The sequence below is a fragment of the Pelmatolapia mariae genome, linkage group LG18 (assembly GCF_036321145.2).
Source record: "Pelmatolapia mariae isolate MD_Pm_ZW linkage group LG18, Pm_UMD_F_2, whole genome shotgun sequence".
Taxonomy (NCBI): Eukaryota; Metazoa; Chordata; class Actinopteri; order Cichliformes; family Cichlidae; genus Pelmatolapia; species Pelmatolapia mariae.
This window is the reverse complement of record NC_086243.1, coordinates 8,205,593-8,225,162: the sequence shown is the minus strand read 5'-3', so window position 1 is coordinate 8,225,162 and position 19,570 is coordinate 8,205,593. Positions and strand designations below refer to the sequence as shown.

The window sequence follows — 19,570 nt, the reverse complement described above, 5'->3', positions numbered from 1 at the left end:
GGTGGTCAACATTTGAGGAGATAAGAAGTAGAAGTACTTTCATGCACACATTGCAAATGTGCTCATAATGAGTTGGCACTCAGTCTTTAGAAGGTCATAAGCTTCGTTCAGCGTGACTGTCCGGACTGATAAATTGTAGGAAATGACTTTGAGTGGAGAGGGGTAAATGCAAACATGCTTACACACATAGATTATGATTAGAATAAGTCTCTGGGTCAGAGTCCTGAACATGATCTTCTGAAAAACTTTGAATCACTAGAAGAACAATGGATAACAACATTAGATTATCAAGGCTAGGCAGAGAGGTGTTTTGGTTTTCTGCCTTACAGAGGAAGGAAAAGACACCAGACGAGGTCACGGAGATACGAGGATCCTTCGCAGCAGAGACAGACATAGAGACTGCCAAGACAGCAACTGGGGTCAAGTGTCATGCCGTTTGTGCTCCGGCTAGTCACCTCGAGAGGATGGATCCCATAAGCACAGCAATAACCACGAAGGGGTTGGCGGAAATCCAGGAATACCAGAACAAAGAGGTTCGAGAGGCTCTTGGTAAAAAGGGAGGACACGGCTGTGACCCCAGAACACATAGATTTTTTAAATAGGGGCAGGATAATCCCCTGATCTGTGCGCCAGCTGAAGGGTAGTCCAACCCCTGAGGCCGAAGAAAGAAGAGGAGCAGAGAATCACCCGACTGGAAGACAATGGTAGCTGCAGAAATAAAATAAAGATTAAAAGCTCCTTGGACAGAGGTTGTACTCTGAGTGCGTGTGAAAGGTACAAGGTAGCACCAAGATGAGGTTGGGGAAAACTGGAGCACCAAAATAAAGCTGTGGGAGAACTGGAGAGTGATGGGAGTGTCATCTGTAACTACTGTTATTGTTGTAACCATTGTTTTCCTTGCATCTGAATTACCCAAACACAGAGGTCATCCCACATATGGACCATCCATCAAAGGGGGACAGAGGGCTTAAGGGGCAAGAAGAAATAGACCTTGCAATGGATTGTAAAGTGTAAGTGATCTCTTTAAAAAGAGATCAAAGGGGGAATTGTGAGATTATTATATTATCTTATGCCACGTTATACCCCTAATTAAAGATTGTGAAATCATTATGTAGTTTTAGGTTGCATTTAACTATTGACTTAGAAAAAGGGGATAACTATTACATTTATTAAACTGATTTATTACATTATACTGCTGCGTTATAAGAAATACTGTTTTCAGAGAATCATGGCCTTATTTCTCTGAATAGAAAAGAACATAACATACTGCACAGGAAGCCAAGGTCATAACTTAGGCTCACTGAGAGAGAGAAAGAATTTGAATGTTTAGGTTTTATGACTAGGTGGGGACTCATGAAGCTATAAGAATGTGAGAAATGCTCAGACACGTCGAGATCTGATGTTACCCTCTTCGTGAAATGACTGATGTAGGTGTGGATATGAAACCATATTATTATTTTTGGTGATGGATGTTCAGTATGTGCAGGATGTACCCTCTCACTCTATAACAGTGGTTAAACACATAGGCTCCAATAAATAAGCAGTTAAGAAACTGATAGTGGGAGCCTAGGTGGGGGCCTCCTAAAGCTATAAGAGTGTGAGAAATGCTCAGACACGTCGAGATCTGCTGTTACCCTCTTCGGCACATCTCCCATCCGGATGTATTGCGCAAGAGTGTTTGTATGGAACAAAATGATTGAGCATTTATACACCGAGTGTTGTTCTTCCTTCAGCCCAAAGATTAAAGAATTGAGAGGATTTAACACACCTCTCTACTTCACCCCATCCTAACAAAACTATCCAAATCTGTATCTCATTGTTTTACAAATCATTTAGTAAATATTATCAACAGCTCTCTACAGCCTGGCATTTTCCCTGTTTCTCTCACATGTGCAGTAATCACACCATTACTTAATAAAATGGAATTAGCACCAGAGGAAGGCAACACAGAGAGTGACAAAAACTTAACTCAAGGGACAGAAGATGTTGGGTCTAAACTCAGACCCCGCTATATCCAGGACTTATTCCCGTGAAAGAAAAACAAGGCAATAGCGATCGATCGTTTTTACTTGCAAGGAAGGCCTCGTCGGTATCTCAGCTCATTATGAATGACCCCGACGATGGCCTCCTCTCGCTGCCTTTTATTGAAAACATTCAAACAATAGTTTACTAACACCTCCCCTCGTAACCCACCTTGGTTACAAAGACAAGGCACTGTATGCATGTGTGTGTGTGTGTGTGTGTGTGTGTGTGTGTGTGTGTGTGTGTGTGACCTCCTGCTGAACAAAAGGGTCATAAAAGCAGGAAGCTTACAACACAAGAAACAGATCTTTCAGATAGGATGTATCTACAATAAAATCTCCCCCAGCACAGAGTGGTTGGAGAGGTGGTCAGGATCAAAGAAATGGCTTTGAACCTACTGCTTGAAATAAGACTGTACAAATTTAAGAAACACAATGGCAACATTCAACAATTAGACTTAACAGAAGACCTTTGGCAAACAGGACTGAATCTTGGGCCTCTGTCTTCTGGGGTGGGCACGCTGTTGTCACCAGGATGTGTGACCTCAGATCTTCAGTACTCTTGGACAGCTGGTCAACATTTGGGGAAGACAAGAAGTAGAAGTACTTTGGAGAGGCAGCTCCACTGAGATCAGAGAGCTCAGAATTTCAAAAATCATCTGAAACAGCTCAGGTTTGGAAAGAAAGCTTTTAGATGTTTTAACACTAGGTTTGCTATCCTGCGCAAATTTGCGTAACTTCCCTAAACCCAACACCCCCTAGAATTACTGGCTTTTTTATTTTCTGGTGCAAGTCCCGAGGTGTTAAGCACCCCTGCTGAGATTTTCACAGGTCGTCAGCTTGTTTCTCCTCCAGCTTTTGTTGTGCAAACCACCCATTATCCTTGAGGCCTGGCACATTTGCATTTGCTCACTCAGAGTTGCTCAGATCCAAGGCAGGCCAAACCTCTGTGTTACAACTTTCAGAAATGCCTGGTAGAAATGCTTCAACTTACTCATGAGATTTTGACCACATTTCTTGCGGAAGTCACAGCTATACTGAATGCACGACCGTTGTTGCCAGCTGCAAGAAATGCTTGGTTCCCTACCAAGGTTCGTTGTCCATTCACACAGTATATTGCAACCAAGCCAGACAAATTTGGGATCAAGTTCTGGATGGCCACGGATTTGGACACCAAATATGTCTGCAGTGCATCTCCTTTCTTGGGAAAAGACCCCAGTCGTCAGAAGGGAGAGAGGCTGGCACAGAGCGTGGTCGTGAAACTGATTGAGCCGTTTTTGGATGATGGGAGAAATGTCACAACAGACAATTTCTTTACTGCACTGTCACTGTCACACAGACTGCTGCAACGCAAAACAACGTTACTGGGCACAGTGAATAAAGTCCGGCGTGAACTTCCTCAACTTGCAAAAGATACTGCAAAGCGAGAGGTACTCTCCACTTCAGTGCTTAGAAGTGGCAGTGTCTCCTTGACAATTTATGCACCTAAAAAAAACAAGACTGTGTGTGTTCTAAGTTTCATGCACCAAGACGTGACGATCGGTGACGGCAGAAAGAGGAAACCCAACACGATAACAGACTATAACCACATGAAGGTATGTGAATGTGTGTACAATTTTACACCAGTGCTACAATGTTTTCTGATGTGTGCTATACAGGCCTATAGAAAAAAACATATACTCATGACTCTCTCTGCTTTTACAGTGTGGTGTAGACGTGTTGGACCAAATGGCACGGATGTATTCCGTAAGATCAGCAACACGCAGGTGGCCAGTAGCGGTTTTCTACAATATGCTGGACCTGGCGGCAGTGAATGCCTACATTTTGTACAAGGCATGTACAGGGTGGACAGGCAAAAGAAGACTGTTTCTGAGTCTTCTAGCTCAGCAACTTCGTTGCCGATTCATGCAGCACAAGGAAATATTAGCACAGAGGCAGGCTGCAGCAGGAATTGCAGCAGGTTTACCTGTGCAACATGTCAGAAATTCACCTGTGCCAAATGCAGGGATGATGGACACTGGGTATGCAAACGCTGTAAAGTTTGAAACACTTTGAAATAAAACAGACTTGTGTACCCGTATATTGTGAATGTGTGTCTTTTGTATGTAGGTTGTAACACAGAGGTTTGGCCTGCCTTGGATCTGAGTAAACAAATGCCAGTGTTGCACACACACACACACACACACAAACACGCACAGCAAATCTGCATTTATTTGTCCCACAAGTGGAAAATCTGCATTGTCATTGCAAAAAAGTGGACAGAGCACGGTATAGAAAGTGCACTATACAAACAATCTGGAAACATATATATGGACACGCATATTCAAAAATATTGGTGTATGTATACACGCACACACACATATCTATCCATCTATATGTGTGTGCATATATATGCATATATATATATATATATATATATGCATATATATATATATATATATATATGCATATATATATATATATATATATATATATATATATATATATATATATATATATATATATATATATATATATATATATATATATATATATATATATATACATATACATATACATATACATATATACATATATACATATATATGATATAGATGTGTCTGTGTGTATAACTAGACTTTATGCATATTATATAAGGTGTGGCTATATAAATATATGTACAACTCTGTGTATATATGTTTATGGACAGGCATGCAATGTAGTGACAAGGATTGACAAGAACTAATATTACATATGAGAAATATTGCACATAGAAACTACCATGGTGTATTGTATGCTGCAGGTAAGGAAGGAAAGTAGCCTTGCAGGGAAGGAAAGACCTGAATCTCTCATGGTTGGGGGTTGGGGGAGGGTGTGTTTGCACAACAAAAGCAGGAGAACAATGGAGCTGAAGACCTGTGAAAATCTCAGCGGGGTGCCAAGAGGTGTTAAGGTCGGGGGGAATTTACACAAATTTGCGCAGGCTAGTAAATCTAGTAGTAGGGACTTGAACCAGGGAAAAAAGGCTCAGTAATTCTAGTGTTAAATAAAAATTATTTAAGCATTGTAGTGGGTTTTACGTGACATGTGATAAATTGGCAGCCTGCTGAGGGTGTACCCTGCCTTTGTCTCCTTGTGGCAGCTGGGATGGACTAACACCCTTTGCTGCCATGAATTGGATACAATGTATTCCAATTATGCTATCTGAATGTTTACAAACACAAAGTATGTAATGAAAGTGTAAGTGATGACCAGTTCACAGATGTAGAAAGCAGACATAAAAAGTAATTGTACTACTTAAACCTGACACATGAGTACAACTACATGTGGTCTGAAAAACAGCAGTTTTGTCACATTTTCATATCTAATTCGGGTATTTTAAGGGAGGCTGGAGGCACTGAAAGACTCCACTACCTGTCCCTGCTGAATCAAAGCAGAAGCAGAAAGGTTACTGGGTTGCATGATCACTTTAACCAGCTAGCCATCCTGTTATGGGAGGAACCAGTTAGAAGCTGTTTTCAAAGCAGCTGAGTAGAAAACATGAAAACATGAAATATACACCCCACCCCTTACAAAAAACAAACACACACACACACACACACATACACACGGGTGTATGTGGTATGGCGGGACTATACTACGTCAATCCGCCCGGCGGTGGTTTACGGGGACTACCGTTTCCAGAGGACTTAGAGCCAAGGGAGCGAGGTTAAAGTGTTCGAAAAAATCTGAAAAAAATTTGGGTCACTTCAGACCTAATACACTCCCTATAGAAGTCTAGATACACTGATACACACCAACCAGACTCTATTGTGTTTTGTGGAGACATTGTCCACTTGACAACGATGTGTTTTATGAGGTCCACAAAAACCAATATCGGGACTTTAAAGGGACAATGATGTCATTATTAAATAGCTCATCATTACCATGAATACACATCTGACAGGACACAGGATTACTGGGACATCATTTTATTAGTGTTCTTGGATCTGAACATTAATTTTAACCATAAAATTAATGGATCTGAACATTAATTTTAACCATAAATAAAAAAGAAATCTAACCCTAACCCTAACCCTATGGACAAAAATGCCCACGCTAACCACAGAAATATAAAAATATAGAAGTTTAAAGGTAAATATTAAGGGGAGAAAATATGCATTTATATTTTTTTATTTTAAATATAACCTGTCAAAAAAAATATATTAAAATAAGAACCTGTCAAAAAAACTAAATAAATTAAATAAAAAAATTATGAAATACAAACTACTTCTGTAATTAACAAGAACTTTTTTTTAAACAGAACATCAGGCAGCCTGCTGCACAATAACTCAGTTTTAACAACAGTTTGGCCATCTGACCAAGATGTAAAACCACATCTGGCTAAACAGTTATTTTAGTTCTTCTGCCTTTTTGCAGTTAATCCTCTGTTTCTTACAAAATCTCTTATGTTTTGAACTGTTCTTCCTGCCAACATCGGATCTTCTACCAATTTGCAATGACTGCATTCATTTTTGGTGGCCAGTTTCCCTTCGTTTATGTGGTCTTTAAAATGCCTCATCACTGCAGCAACCTCAGCCTTGGACCACATGTTTTTGGGAGCTCTTCGGGAATTGTGGGATTGAGCAGCATTTTTATCTGGAAGATATATAAAGTAGTAGTAGTTAAAACAAACAAACCAAACAAAAAAAAAAACCCAAAAATCATTTGCTTGTAAAAAGAATGGATGCTACCCTGTCCTAACTTCTGAAATGTGTTGGTACCATCAATATCAAAACGAGTTAAAATTCTCTTTGAAAATTTATCAAATTTCTAAAATGAGACAACATTTAGTGTTCCACTGTGAATAAAAGACTGAATAAAAAGTTGAATAAAAGTCTCTTGATGCATGCTCAATCATCCAGGTAAGTAAATCCCAAAACGTTGATTCTGTTAATCTGGATGTAGCGTTTTCAGTGGGAGAAACATTTTGTCACTCATCCAAGTGACTTTTTGCCACCACTCTGCAGTTTGCCATATGTTGCAAAGTGATGAAACAATAGATGATGAACAATTCAAGAACCTTAAAGCACAAACATCTAAGTGACGAAACATTTCTCCCACTGAAAAAACTACGTTCAGATGAACAGAATCAACCTTTTTACTTACTTAACTGGATAATGAGAATGCATCATGCAAGCACCATAGTATGTCCCATGAAGTAGTCTGTAGACAGGCCTCACCCAGTCATTAAATTGTTTGTCAGCTATACAATTACCCTTGAGCTTCTGAGAATAATAGACTATGCATAATGGCTGTGATGTGATGATTCCGTCAAATCCCTAGAATTAAAGCAGGAAGTCTACTTTAACACATATGGATATTGTTTGATTTTAAAATCCATTGTGGTGGTGTAGAGAGACAGAATTGCAACGCAATTACAAAGAACGTGTCCATAAGCTTAGAGAACCAACTGCACCCCTTACCTTCAGAGGGAGCAGCAGTCTCACTTGCTGCAGGCATTATGAGTGGTTCTTCATCTGCTGATTACACAATTTGATTAAGTTTTAATATTTGTAACAAACATTTTATCCACAGAAACCAAGCTAGTGGTAACTTACCACAATCTACAGTGTCTTGGAGCTGCGCTGTGTTTGTGGAATCAGCTACTGCATGTACAGGCTCACTGGTGCCACACGCCGACATTGTGAGTGCTGTGTCATCATCATCTGATTCACTCTCACTGTCCTTTGTTTCAGCATCACTTAATGCAATTTCATCTGAGAAATTGTGGGAAAAAAAAACCCAACACAAACACAAACCCCCCAAAAACCTCACATTAACAACGAGATGACAAAATACAGAACAAATACTGGAAATTATACTTTTTCCACAGTACATAGTTTTCTATTTAAGGCCACCACTCTGCAGTTTGCCAAATGTTGCAAAGTGATGAAACAACAGACTTCAAGAACCTTAAATCATGGACATTTAACAGAATGGTCTGTGCTTTTAGGTTTTAATTCTGTTGATAAAGCATAATATTCAACTACTGCCCTAATATTTGCTCCTTTCAATACAAACCTTCAATTTCGATCTCATCCAGTGATTTCCCCTGGATCTGGGAAAGATGTCCTTTTTCCAGTGTTAAAAGCAGTTTGGAAATCTTGGCCAGCTGTGTTGTGGGAACTGGTAATCTGTAGAATTCGCGGTGAACGCGGATATCATGACCCAGGAAATCTGCAACCTGATCAAGTTCATTGTTTTTCAAATTAAGGACTTGTGAGAGTGTGGCAACATGTTTTCTGAGCTGTGTCGATCTTAGATACTCAGGGTGCTTTGCTCCACACTGGTGTGCATGAACACGCAAGGAGTCCATTCCTCTGTAATGACTCATTGATCGGGGTCTTGCAAAGAGGTAGATATTAGTGGCACAAATACCACAGTCAGGCCTCCTACTAACCAGTAGTGACAGAGCATCCAGCATGCTTGGTGTTAGCAGAACTGGAACATTTCTGTCCCTTTTTCCCATTATTTCTATTCTACAGAAATAGTTACAGAGTCTCTGTTCCATTTCTGAGAGCCCCATGGAAACATCTGTGTGGAGTGCCGTTTTGTCTCTTTCAAGAAAACTTTTGAGGCGCATCTTTGAAACCTCTCCAGAACGTCTTCGATTGAACACAATGATTTGTGAGAGTGTAACTTGTGCAAGTTGGGCATAATTCTGAGCTGTGGCTTCGTTCTCCAAGCTGCAAAAGGCACTTTCTGCAGATTTTTGAAGGTAGTGATGGAGAATCCGAACATCTTCTGTAAAGGGCAATGTTGATGGCTTGTTAAACTTTGCCTCACTCAATGTGTTCAAGGCACGGTGAGACACCATCTCGGACCATTTGGAGACATACAACTTCTTGAACGCATCAGTGGACTTGATTAGGGCTTCATCCTCTGTCATGAGGGCACGACAATGGATAATGTCAGACATTTTATGCAGTGTATGTCCCAGTTTCAGCGCAAGGCTTGGAGTTTTGTATGACAGTGTCTCTTCATCAAAACCTGAAACTTTCTTTACTGCTTGCACAACTCTCTGGAAGTTAGCAGGCTTAATAGCTTCTTCGATGTTATGCACTGAGAATTCTGTACGCAGACACAACAACAAACGTCCCGCTTCACGAAGCTTCTGTCGTATATAATCATACTTAGTAGGGTCTTGTCCATGTTTATTGTAGAGGGACTGGGCAAACTGAATAACAGTAAAGTCATTTCGCACAGCTGAGGCAATCTCATCTTGTTTCATAACAGCAAGAACCTTCCACACTCCACTTGACACCTGCGGATAACACTGAGACTCCAGAGTTAAAGCCAGGCCGAGTACTTTGGTTCTTCCAGGTTCTTTATCCGTGTCATCTTTTGGTTTGTTAGGACATCTGCGGACATGTCTCCAAAGATCCTTGCGAACATACATCCCTTGACAATAAAAGCAATGAGCAAACTTTCCCTCTACTGCTTTAATCTTGGGTCTTCTCTTCACTTTCAGTGGTCCCACTCCACCATGCAACACTGCAGCATTATGCTTAAAATTTCCCTTATTTCTCAATTTCTCTAACAGGCTTTTACGCTCGTTTGAGTCTCTAGGCAGGGAAAATGCATGCACAACATCAGGAGCTGTTTTGTGCGTTTTCAGGTGGCGGGAAATTTTAGCTTGTGGTTTGCCACAAAAATAGCAGTAATTTCTTTTACTTAAAGTCATTTTTTCTGATTCAGTTTCGCAAAGCTCACTTTTATCTTCTGGCTTGTCCTTTGTCAAGTTGTGGATTAAATTCGTTGAATCTGATTGTTCATGCGCTTTGGAGATGTCATCTTGGCATAGCAGACCTTTTGATGTGCTTGGCAATAATGAGATGTCTTCATCTGAATCTTCATCATATGACTCTGAATCTGGCACATATTCTTCTTCTGATATGCTGTGGTTGCCATCATCATCGCTTGATATTTGATCCAGAACTGAATGTGGCAATCCATCTTCCCCTGAATATTCAGAAATTTCTTCTTTCTGGAATGTAAGAATAAAAGTTATTTTAATTGATCAATACTTTAGACAGGTAAAAAAAAATAAACTGAAAAAAAGTCAAGCCAAATATGAATGGGATACACACCTGTGTTGACTGGTGACAATTCTGATTTGACAATTTTGCAAGGCAGGATTTGTGCCAGACCCCTAAACAAACTGAAACACATTTTGATAGACTTCATTTAGCTTTGCAGTTCTATTTAAGTGAAGTAGTTTTTTGTCAAAGCATTGCAGTAATGTCAAATGCTGAAAAAAAACCAAAAAACAAACTGTTCACACTTAAGGATATTTTAATGACTACACATACACTGCTAACCCCCTCCCCCCCCAAAAGGACATCCCAGATGTGAATGAATGAATTATCCTTATTAAATACTTTGTTCTTCAGGTAGTTGAATGGCATGAAAGTGTGTAGTTGAATGTGTGTGGCCTCCAGATGCCTGTATGACTTCCCTACAATGCCTGGGCATGCTCGGGATGAGGTGGCGGACGGTCTCCTGAAGGATCTCCTCCAAGACCCAGACTAAAGCATCCGCCAACCCCTGGACAGTTTGTGGTGGATGGAGTGAGACGCGATGTCCCAGATGTGCTCAATTGGATTCAGGTCTGGGGAACAGGCGGGCCAGTCCATAGCATCAATGCCTTTGTCATGGAGGAACTGCTGACATACTCCAGCCACATGAGGTCCAGTGTCATCTCGCATTAGGTGGACCCCAGGGCCAAACGCACTAGCATGTGGTCTCACAAAGTGTCCGAGGATCTCATCTTGTTACCTAATGACAGTCAGGCTCTCTGGCAGGCACAGAAATGCCACCCCACACCATTACTGACCCACTGCCAATATGATCATGCTGGAGGATGTTGCAGACAGCAGAACGTTCCCCACGGCATCTCCAGACTGTCACATGTGCTCAGTTTGAACCTCCTTTCAGCTGTGAGGAGCATAGGGTGCCAGTGCCGAAGTTGCCAAACTTTGTGTTTTCTGGCAAATGTCAAACGTCCTGCATGGTGTTGGGCTGCAAGCTCAATCCCCACCTGTGGACGCTGGACCCTCAAGCCATCTGACCATTTGAGCAGACAGATGCACATTTGTGGCCTGTTTGAGGTCATTTTGCAAGGCTCCTCTTGTTCCTCCTTGCACAAAGGTGGAGGTAGCGGTCCTGCTGCTGGGTTGTTGCCCTCCTATGGCCTACTCCACATCCAGGTAACACCTCCATGCTCTGGACACTACACTAACAGACACAGCAAACCTTCTTGCCACAGCTCACATTGATGTGCTACACTAGATGAGCTGCACTACCTGAGCCACTTGTGTGGGTTGTAGACTCTGTCTCATGCTACCACTAAAATGAAATCACCACCAGCATTCAAAAGTGACCATAACACCAGCCAGAAAGCATAGGTGCTGAGAAGTGGTCTGTGGAGTTACATCGCATTGTTTAAGTGTTCCCTTTATTATTTTGAGCAGTTTATGTTATGGAATGGGGAATTGAGGACAATCCCAAGTATACCATTTTTACAAGGTCCTGCACCAAAGAGGTAATACTACATTTCTTTAATTAGATGTGACCACCCACTGATTAAAAAGGGAGCAGTGTTCATTTCAGCTAGTCTTAACTTGTTGAACTCTATTAATGCTTTTTACTATATACTGTACCTATTCACTAAGTGTCTCACCTTTGCACTTATAGCCAAGCCACTTGAGGGAGGAAACCAGTCCCACACACTGAATGCACTTGTCCAAAGATGATATTGTTGTGCACACCAGACGATGACTGTGACACTGTTAGCAAAATATTGCAACATTTACAGTCAGGTCCATAAATATTGGGACATCGACACAATTCTAACATTTTTGGCTCTATACACAACCACAATGGATTCCAAATGAAACGAACAAGATGTGCTTTAACTGCAGACTGCCAGCTTTTATTTGAGGGTATTTACATCCAAATCAGGTGAACAGTATAGGAATTATGACAGTTTGTATATGTGCCTCCCACTTCTTAAGGGACCAAAAGTAATGGGACAATTGGCTTCTCAGCTGTTCCATGGCCAGGTGTGTGTTATTCCCTCATTACCCCAATTACAATGAACAAATAAAAGGTCCAGAGTTCATTTCAAGTGTGCTGTTTGCTTTTTGAACCTGTTGCTGTCAACTGCCAGGATGAGATCCAAAGAGCTGTCACTACCAGTGAAGCAAGCCATCATTAGGCTGAAAAAACAAAACAAACCCATCAGAGAGATTGCAAAAACATCAGGCGTGGCCAAAACAACTGTTTAGAACATTCCCAAAAAGAAGGAACGCACTGGTGAGCTCAGCAACACCAAAAGACCCGGAAGACCACGGAACACAACTGTGGTGGATGACCAAAGAATCCTTTCCCTGGTGAAGAAAACACCCTTCACAACAGTTGGCCAGATCAAGAACACTCTCTAGGAGGTAGGTGTATGTGCGTCAGAGTCAACAATCAAGAGAAGACTCCACCAGTGTGAATACAGAGGGTTCACCACAAGATGTAAACCTTTGGTGAGCCCCAAAAACAGGCAGGCCAGATTAGAGTTTGCCAAATGACATCTGAAAAAGCCGTCGCAGTTCTGGAACAACATCCTATGGACAGATGAGACCAACATCAACTTGTACCAGAGTGATGGGAAGAGAAGAGTATGGAGAAGGAAAGGAACTGCTCATGATCCTAAGCATACCACCTCATCAGTGAAGCATTGTGGTGGAAGTGTCATGGCGTGGGCATGTATGGCTGCCAGTGGAACTGGTTCTCTTGTATTTATTGATGATGTGACTGCTGACAAAAGCAGCACAATGAATTCTGAAGTGTTTCGGGCAATATTATCTGCTCATATTCAGACAAATGCTTCAAAACTCATTGGACGGCGCTTCACAGTGCAGGTGGACAACAACCCAAAGCATACTGCAAAAGCAACCAAAGAGTTTTTGAAGGGAAAGAAGTGGACTGTTTTGCAATGGCCAAGTCAATCACCTGACCTGAATCCGATTGAGCATGTATTTCACTTGCTGAAGACAAAACTGAAGGGAAAATGCCCCAAGAACAAGCGGGAACTGAAGACTGTTGCAGTAGAGGCCTGGCAGAGCATCACCAGGGATGAAACCCGGCATCTGGTGATGTCTATGTGTTCCAGACTTCAGGCTGTGATTGACTGTAAAGGATTTGCAACCAAGTATTAAAAAATGAATGTTTGATTTATGGTTCTTATTCTGTCCCATTACTTTTGGTCCCTCAAGAAGTGGGAGGCACATTTGCAAACTGTTGTAATTCCTACACCGTTCACCTGATTTGGATGTAAATACCCTCAAATAAAAGCTGACACTCTGCAGTTAAAGCATGTCTTGTTCGTTTCATTTGGAATCCATTGTGGTGGTGTATGGAGCCAAAAATGTTAGAATTGTGTCGATGTCCCAATATTTATGGACCTGACTGTATTTGTTTTGGACAGTTGGAAAGGTGAGGTGTTTTCAATTCAGTTGCAGATATCAACTAATACACTTCATCCCAGTATAAAATTTGAAGGCAATCAACCTCTTCACTTTTTTCTACTGGAACCATTTTACTGGGATTAGGGGAATTGATTCTTTCACTTTGTTGTTATCTAGAATAGTTAATTGAGTTAAAACACTGCAACTTCTTAAAAACGGCACATGCATTCTTATCTGTGTGGAGTGGGTCAGAGTAAAAACCAAAAAACCAAAAACAAAATTAAAAAAAACAATCCTTCCTTATTTGCTTATCCTTGCGGCTGGAACCTATTCCAAATATGATGGGTGTACAGTGCCTCTCACCCGAGTTGTATCTGGGAACTACAGATTCCGCCCAAAGACATGCAGTTAGTGGGGTTTGCTGGACTGGTAATTCTAAATTGCCCATAGGTGTGAGTGTGGTAGAGTCTGTCAGTGTGATACCCTGCGACAGCCTCTCACTCCAATTAACAACTGATTCCTTTGCAATCATCCATCCTCTTCCACTTATCCTTATCAGGATTGTGGGGTAGCAGGTTTGGGGCCTATACCAGCTACCATAGGGCAGTACAACCTGGACAGATCACCAATTTAACATGGAAGGAGAAGCATTTGCATTCACACCAAAGGGCAGTTTTGAATCAACCTAACCCCATAAGCTACATCTTTGGACTGTGGGAAGAAGCCAGAGTACACAGCCAGAGAGAACCCATGCACTACAGCAGTAAAAAGTGCCTAAAACAAGTTAAGAAGTTGTATAGTACTATCTATCTTAATGTTCAAGCCTGAGTTTCAAACCATTTCAACATAGAAACAAAGCACATGCAGTCAGTTCTGCATGCTGTAGGTGAAACTGTCAAAAAATAAGAGAAGACCCCTCCTAAAACTAGAGTGATGTCACCATGAAGCAAACTTTGACGGAGTCCCCCAATAACAGTGTGGTCCTCCTAAGTCACATTTGGGTGGTTAACACACACACACACACTCAGATGCTATCCAGACTTGCACTTTGAAACAATGAAAAGGACCTACAAGCCACGGTCCATGTAAATCACATTACACCCAGGTGACTGCCAAACACACACACACACACAGCATCCATAAAGAATGATGATAGATTAAATTATTAGTTCATTAAGTGGTACACTGGATTATATTTACCCTTTCAGGCTCTGGATGTTTCAGGTCCAGATCATTGGAATGCAGTTTGGTTGCGGCTTTAGGCAGCTCACAGTCTTCTGAATCTGGCTTGTCTCAGTCTTCGTGTGTAACAGATAGAAAATGAAGACAAAAGAACAGTAATCTGACAATTACTAAAAATGCATCATTCAAGAGGATGAATAAACCATTTCACTATCGGCAAATAACATAAGGGACACATCGTGCATGAGAAACATTCATTAAAATCTGTCCTAGGTCAATGTTACCTCTTCAGAATCTTGCGCTGAAGAAGAATGCATGGCTTCTGAGCCTTGCTGAGGCATTTCTTCATCATGATCCTGCAACAAAGAAAAGATGGCACAAAGATTAGGCCAAGTGCTCTTCTTGCAACAGTACTGGGCAGGCCTGTGCTTCTGTTTTTAATTTGCATGTGTGGGGGGACCTTTCCACTCAAGTGTTTTCTTCTGAAAAAATACTGGCTACAATAATTAACAACTGATTCCTTTGCAATCATCCATCCTCTTCCACTTATCCTTATCAGGATTGTGGGGTAGCAGGTTTGGGGCCTATACCAGCTACCATAGGGCAGTACAACCTGGACAGATCACCAGTTTAACATGGAAGGAGAAGCATTTGCATTCACACCAAAGGGCAGTTTTGAATCACCAGTTAACCTAACCCCATAAGCTACATCTTTGGACTGTGGGAAGAAGCCAGAGTACACAGCCAGAGAGAACCCATGCACTACAGCAGTAAAAAGTGCCTAAAACAAGTTAAGAAGTTGTATAGTACTATCTATCTTAATGTTCAAGCCTGAGTTTCAAACCATTTCAACATAGAAACAAAGCACATGCAGTCAGTTCTGCATGCTGTAGGTGAAACTGTCAAAAAATAAGAGAAGACCCCTCCTAAAACTAGAGTGATGTCACCATGAAGCAAACTTTGACGGAGTCCCCCAATAACAGTGTGGTCCTCCTAAGTCACATTTGGGTGGTTAACACACACACACACTCAGATGCTATCCAGACTTGCACTTTGAAACAATGAAAAGGACCTACAAGCCACGGTCCATGTAAATCACATTACACCCAGGTGACTGCCAAACACACACACACACACAGCATCCATAAAGAATGATGATAGATTAAATTATTAGTTCATTAAGTGGTACACTGGATTATATTTACCCTTTCAGGCTCTGGATGTTTCAGGTCCAGATCATTGGAATACAGTTTGGTTGTGGCTTTAGGCAGCTCACAGTCTTCTGAATCTGGCTGGTCTCAGTCTTCGTGTGTAACAGATAGAAAATGAAAATACAGTGCATTTTTGAAGAGGTTTTTGAAACATTAAAGAAACTCTATGAGAATGATAAGTTTCAAGCTAATGTCTTTAAAATATTCACTGTCATGTATAGAGAATATAGAGAAAAATAGTCTGTGTGATTTCTTTAATCTTTTTTAAGCCATTGCTAAAGGAGTAAAACAATCACCTGTAGCAGCAACGAACTATCACTAGGGCCCATTTATCCCCGAGGGACAAAATTTAAACTGAATCTAACTAAAGAGGTTAGAATCACATTAAACATCAATCACTGTTAACATTTAGAAACCGAAAGCCATTTTTTATTTCTGCATACCTGCTGATATTTTTTTAGTGCTTTTAGAGGGCTCTGATGTGGCAGCAATCACAATTGCCTGTTTTCCATTAGTACCTACCCCGGTTTTTCCAGTGGGTTATAGTACCATGTAGTTTTTCAGTAACTACTGCACCAAGGTTCCAAGTGATCCAAAGTGATCAGAAAATTTGACATAGACAGACTGAATGCCAACAGGTGGCTGGTCAATGGTGTCACTCGATAAGTTATGAGTGCGGCTCCTTCATGAAAATCCAAGCCATCATTTTTGAAACTCTGAAATGTTTGAAATGGCTACCAAAATTAACAGCATGATCCCTGAATTGAACACTAAAGTATAGACTGAGCAGCAGGCATTGTGTCACCTTGACATCCATGCTTGCTGTGGCATTTATATCACTGGATGCTCGGCTGCATTGCTATAGTGACCCCAGGCACAGTAGGTGATACTCAATTTCAATGGAAAACTAGATGCCCTAAGTCACGTTAAGCCAATTTGAGTAGGTACAAATGTAAAAATGGCTTACGGTATGCAATTTATCAGTTCCAAAAAGTACAATTGTAGAAATACCTTGCATCTCCAGGGCCAATCCGAGTCACCATAATTATAGTCTATTTCTTCGCCTGGACTTATGTCTCTGCTTGCAAATAAGCATAGATGGGGCTTTCCATTGATATTTAATATTTTCATCTTAGCACTTGGACTGATGTGGTTGTCGTTGACAAGTCTGCCTAATGACCCATCTTCTTGAGATGCATCCACACTGTGGGGTTAGGCAAAAAAGTATTAGCTTAACTAGTTTTTGTTAGGAAGCTTTTTTTTCATAAATCAAAAGCAAAGTGTAATTTAATCTTAATCAAACTACACTGATATAATACGCACCACCAGAGTTTTCCATCAAACTTGAATTCAAACATGAACACCTTCAGGCTGTCATGATAAACTCTGTGTCTCCGCTCACATTCGTCTTTTGTTATGAGTTTACCTCTGTATTCCAAAAGGAAGTCTCCTTTTTGGAATGGAACAGTCGTGAAAATGCCCCGACCTGAATTGCAGAGGCATACCAAGTGAGTGACAAAAGACAAAGTGACAAACTCCAAATCTAATCCAAACTAAAGACCAACTTACCTTTGAAGGCATTTATGTAGTGGATATCAAGTCCCAGTTTGTCCCTTCCAGCAGAAACATGACAGACTGCATCCTCCCGTGGAGGAATGCGTCTCCTTCGCATGTTCTCCTGTACGTTTTGATTGCCTGTATTACCAAAGCATATAAAGTATTACGATTATCGTCATCATTGTCATCATCATCAGTAGTAGTAGAACTAGCAGTAGTGTAGTTTACAGCATAAACACAGCTGATTTATTCATAGTCCTAATTTATGCCTTCTTTTAAAATGTTAAAGGCCTAGTTCTCAAAATGGCGACATGTGACATTTCTGCAATGGCGACTGCAGAGAGTGATACAAGTACTGAGAAAGCTTAGGCATCAAAACTGTAAGAAGTTTTTTCTTCAGGCATATAAATAAATACACGATTAAATACACTTATACCCCTTGCTTTTATTTTAGGGCTGTTAGCAGAATGGACAGACATTGGACAAACTGCCCGAAATTAGATGACAGCGACATCAGGGATTTTGACTCAGACTGCGCTGGTTTAATTGTTAATCACGTTAGTCGCGATGTCGGCATTAACACGTTTAAGCCACATTAATGCTTTAACACCGAGTAAATCCTAACACGGGTTACCCCGCTTTATCGCGTTGACGCGGTTAGTCATCAGCCCTATTTTATTTACTCAATGACAAACGCTGAGGCAGTTTTACTTCTTCAAAAACTAGCTAACAGTCCATAAAGCATATATTAAAGCAGTTTAATATAAGCCTGTGCACCTATAATTTCATATAGTATTAAAGTCATGGTGCATTTTACATTAAAAAAGGCTTACCTTTGTGCTTTTAATCAGTCTTCGTATTGCCGTCGACATGTACTTGTTAAAGGGCACGCGCGCGAAATCATTTCCGGTAGGTACCGCCTATATATATAGCCTACCAATCACAATGACTTCCGGCCGTGTGTATTGAAAATGTGTATTAAATTGTAGTACTTACACACATCCAGTCTAACTCGAAACGTCGCTGTGCAATAAACTGGAATACACAAAAATCAGGTGAGTGGTATAGGTGGACTTTTAAGAAAATCAGAAAATCTTTTAATTATAGTTTAATAAATGAATTTACACTACAGTTTAAGCAAATACAGGTCAAAAGATAAATAATGACCTCAAAAGAAGTAGAAAAAATTATTATTTAGACACTTAAAAATGCATTTACAATTCATGTTTTAGGGGGACACATGAATACACACCAAAAAGTCGAAATGTCCCTGTAGCCCAGGTACAGTGTCAGGTCAACTGTCCATCCATACCACATAGACGCATGCACACACACACACACACACACACACACACACACACACACACACACACACACACACACACAGTGTTTTAAGGTAACAACTAGCAGATGAAGACAGCAAAAGCAGAAAGGGGCCCTGAAAGACACCAATGCTGGTGCAGGAAGGTAAAAAAACATCCAAAACAAAGATGGATCATAGAAATATTCTACTCATACTTCATAGAAGGAAATATGAGGAATACAAGTAGGATGGTGTAGATAAAATACAATTACGTAGTGGACAAGCATGGTGTACGCACAGGGAAGGAAACAACCCAATTCAATTTTTGACAGTAAGGCAGTAAGTTAAGGATAATATTTATTTGAAATCACCAAGGCTTCCAGAAGACCTTGGAAAAGAGCGATTAAGAAAGAAAGAGAAACAAGAGAAAGTGTGTGTGTTTGTTAGTGTATATGTGTGTGAGGGAGAGCTATAGAGCAGCAACCAGTCCAGGATGTATCCTGCTATTCGCTCTATGACAGCTGAGATAGACCCTCTAATTGTTAGTTTTTCACATATTGTCATAACACAACACAAGACTTACAACTGATGTTCTTTCTATAATAAATGAATTAAATTGTTTCTTTGAACAGTACTGAACTGGTGGCAGTATAGCCATTATGGAGTGATACAGAGGAATGCCCATAGGTTAATGGCAGATTTTGTGTTTAAAAAACATAATTAAAAACCAGGATTACAATGTAGAAAACATTTTTTAAAAGAATCAAGTAAATATTAGTGCATTACACCCTTAACTTCACATTCAGCTGATGTCTC

The 19,570-nt window shown here is 40.6% G+C and overlaps 1 protein-coding gene and 1 long non-coding RNA gene across 4 annotated transcripts; both read right to left on the bottom strand.

Annotated features, from left to right (window-relative positions):
• Positions 1–7,299: 7,299 nt before the first annotated feature.
• LOC134617149 (uncharacterized) lies at positions 7,300–11,746 on the bottom strand. Its single transcript, XM_063462343.1, has 6 exons — positions 11,725–11,746; positions 10,133–10,203; positions 8,064–10,029; positions 7,601–7,759; positions 7,466–7,522; positions 7,300–7,321 (listed from the first exon to the last, which is right to left on the bottom strand). Exons 3-6 carry the CDS (start codon positions 9,724–9,726, stop codon positions 7,314–7,316), a joined length of 1,887 nt encoding a protein of 628 aa, XP_063318413.1. The 5' UTR covers positions 9,727–10,029; positions 10,133–10,203; positions 11,725–11,746; the 3' UTR covers positions 7,300–7,313.
• A 4,209-nt stretch (positions 11,747–15,955) lies between these two features.
• On the bottom strand, positions 15,956–18,336 carry LOC134617230 (uncharacterized). 3 transcript variants are annotated; one of them, XR_010573350.1, is made up of 4 exons: positions 17,464–17,623; positions 17,218–17,380; positions 16,906–17,098; positions 15,956–15,986 (listed from the first exon to the last, which is right to left on the bottom strand). It is a non-coding gene; the product is annotated as an uncharacterized LOC134617230 (long non-coding RNA). The 3 variants fall into 3 exon arrangements; XR_010573349.1 differs by lacking the exon at positions 15,956–15,986 and adding an exon at positions 18,285–18,336 and having other exon boundaries at positions 16,715–17,098; positions 17,464–17,589; XR_010573348.1 differs by lacking the exon at positions 15,956–15,986 and having other exon boundaries at positions 16,715–17,098.
• Positions 18,337–19,570: the final 1,234 nt, after the last annotated feature.

Bases quoted from the DNA above. Each gene is read 5' to 3' on its own strand.
- LOC134617149 (XM_063462343.1), bottom strand. From the start codon at position 9,726: ATGACTTTAAGTAAAAGAAATTACTGCTATTTTTGTGGCAAACCACAA. The intron at 7,760-8,063 runs GTTTGTATTGAA...ACAATTTCTCAG, and splicing joins GGATGAGATCGAAATTGAAG to ATGAAATTGCATTAAGTGAT. The intron at 7,523-7,600 runs GTAAGTTACCAC...TTGTGTAATCAG, and splicing joins CCAAGACACTGTAGATTGTG to CAGATGAAGAACCACTCATA.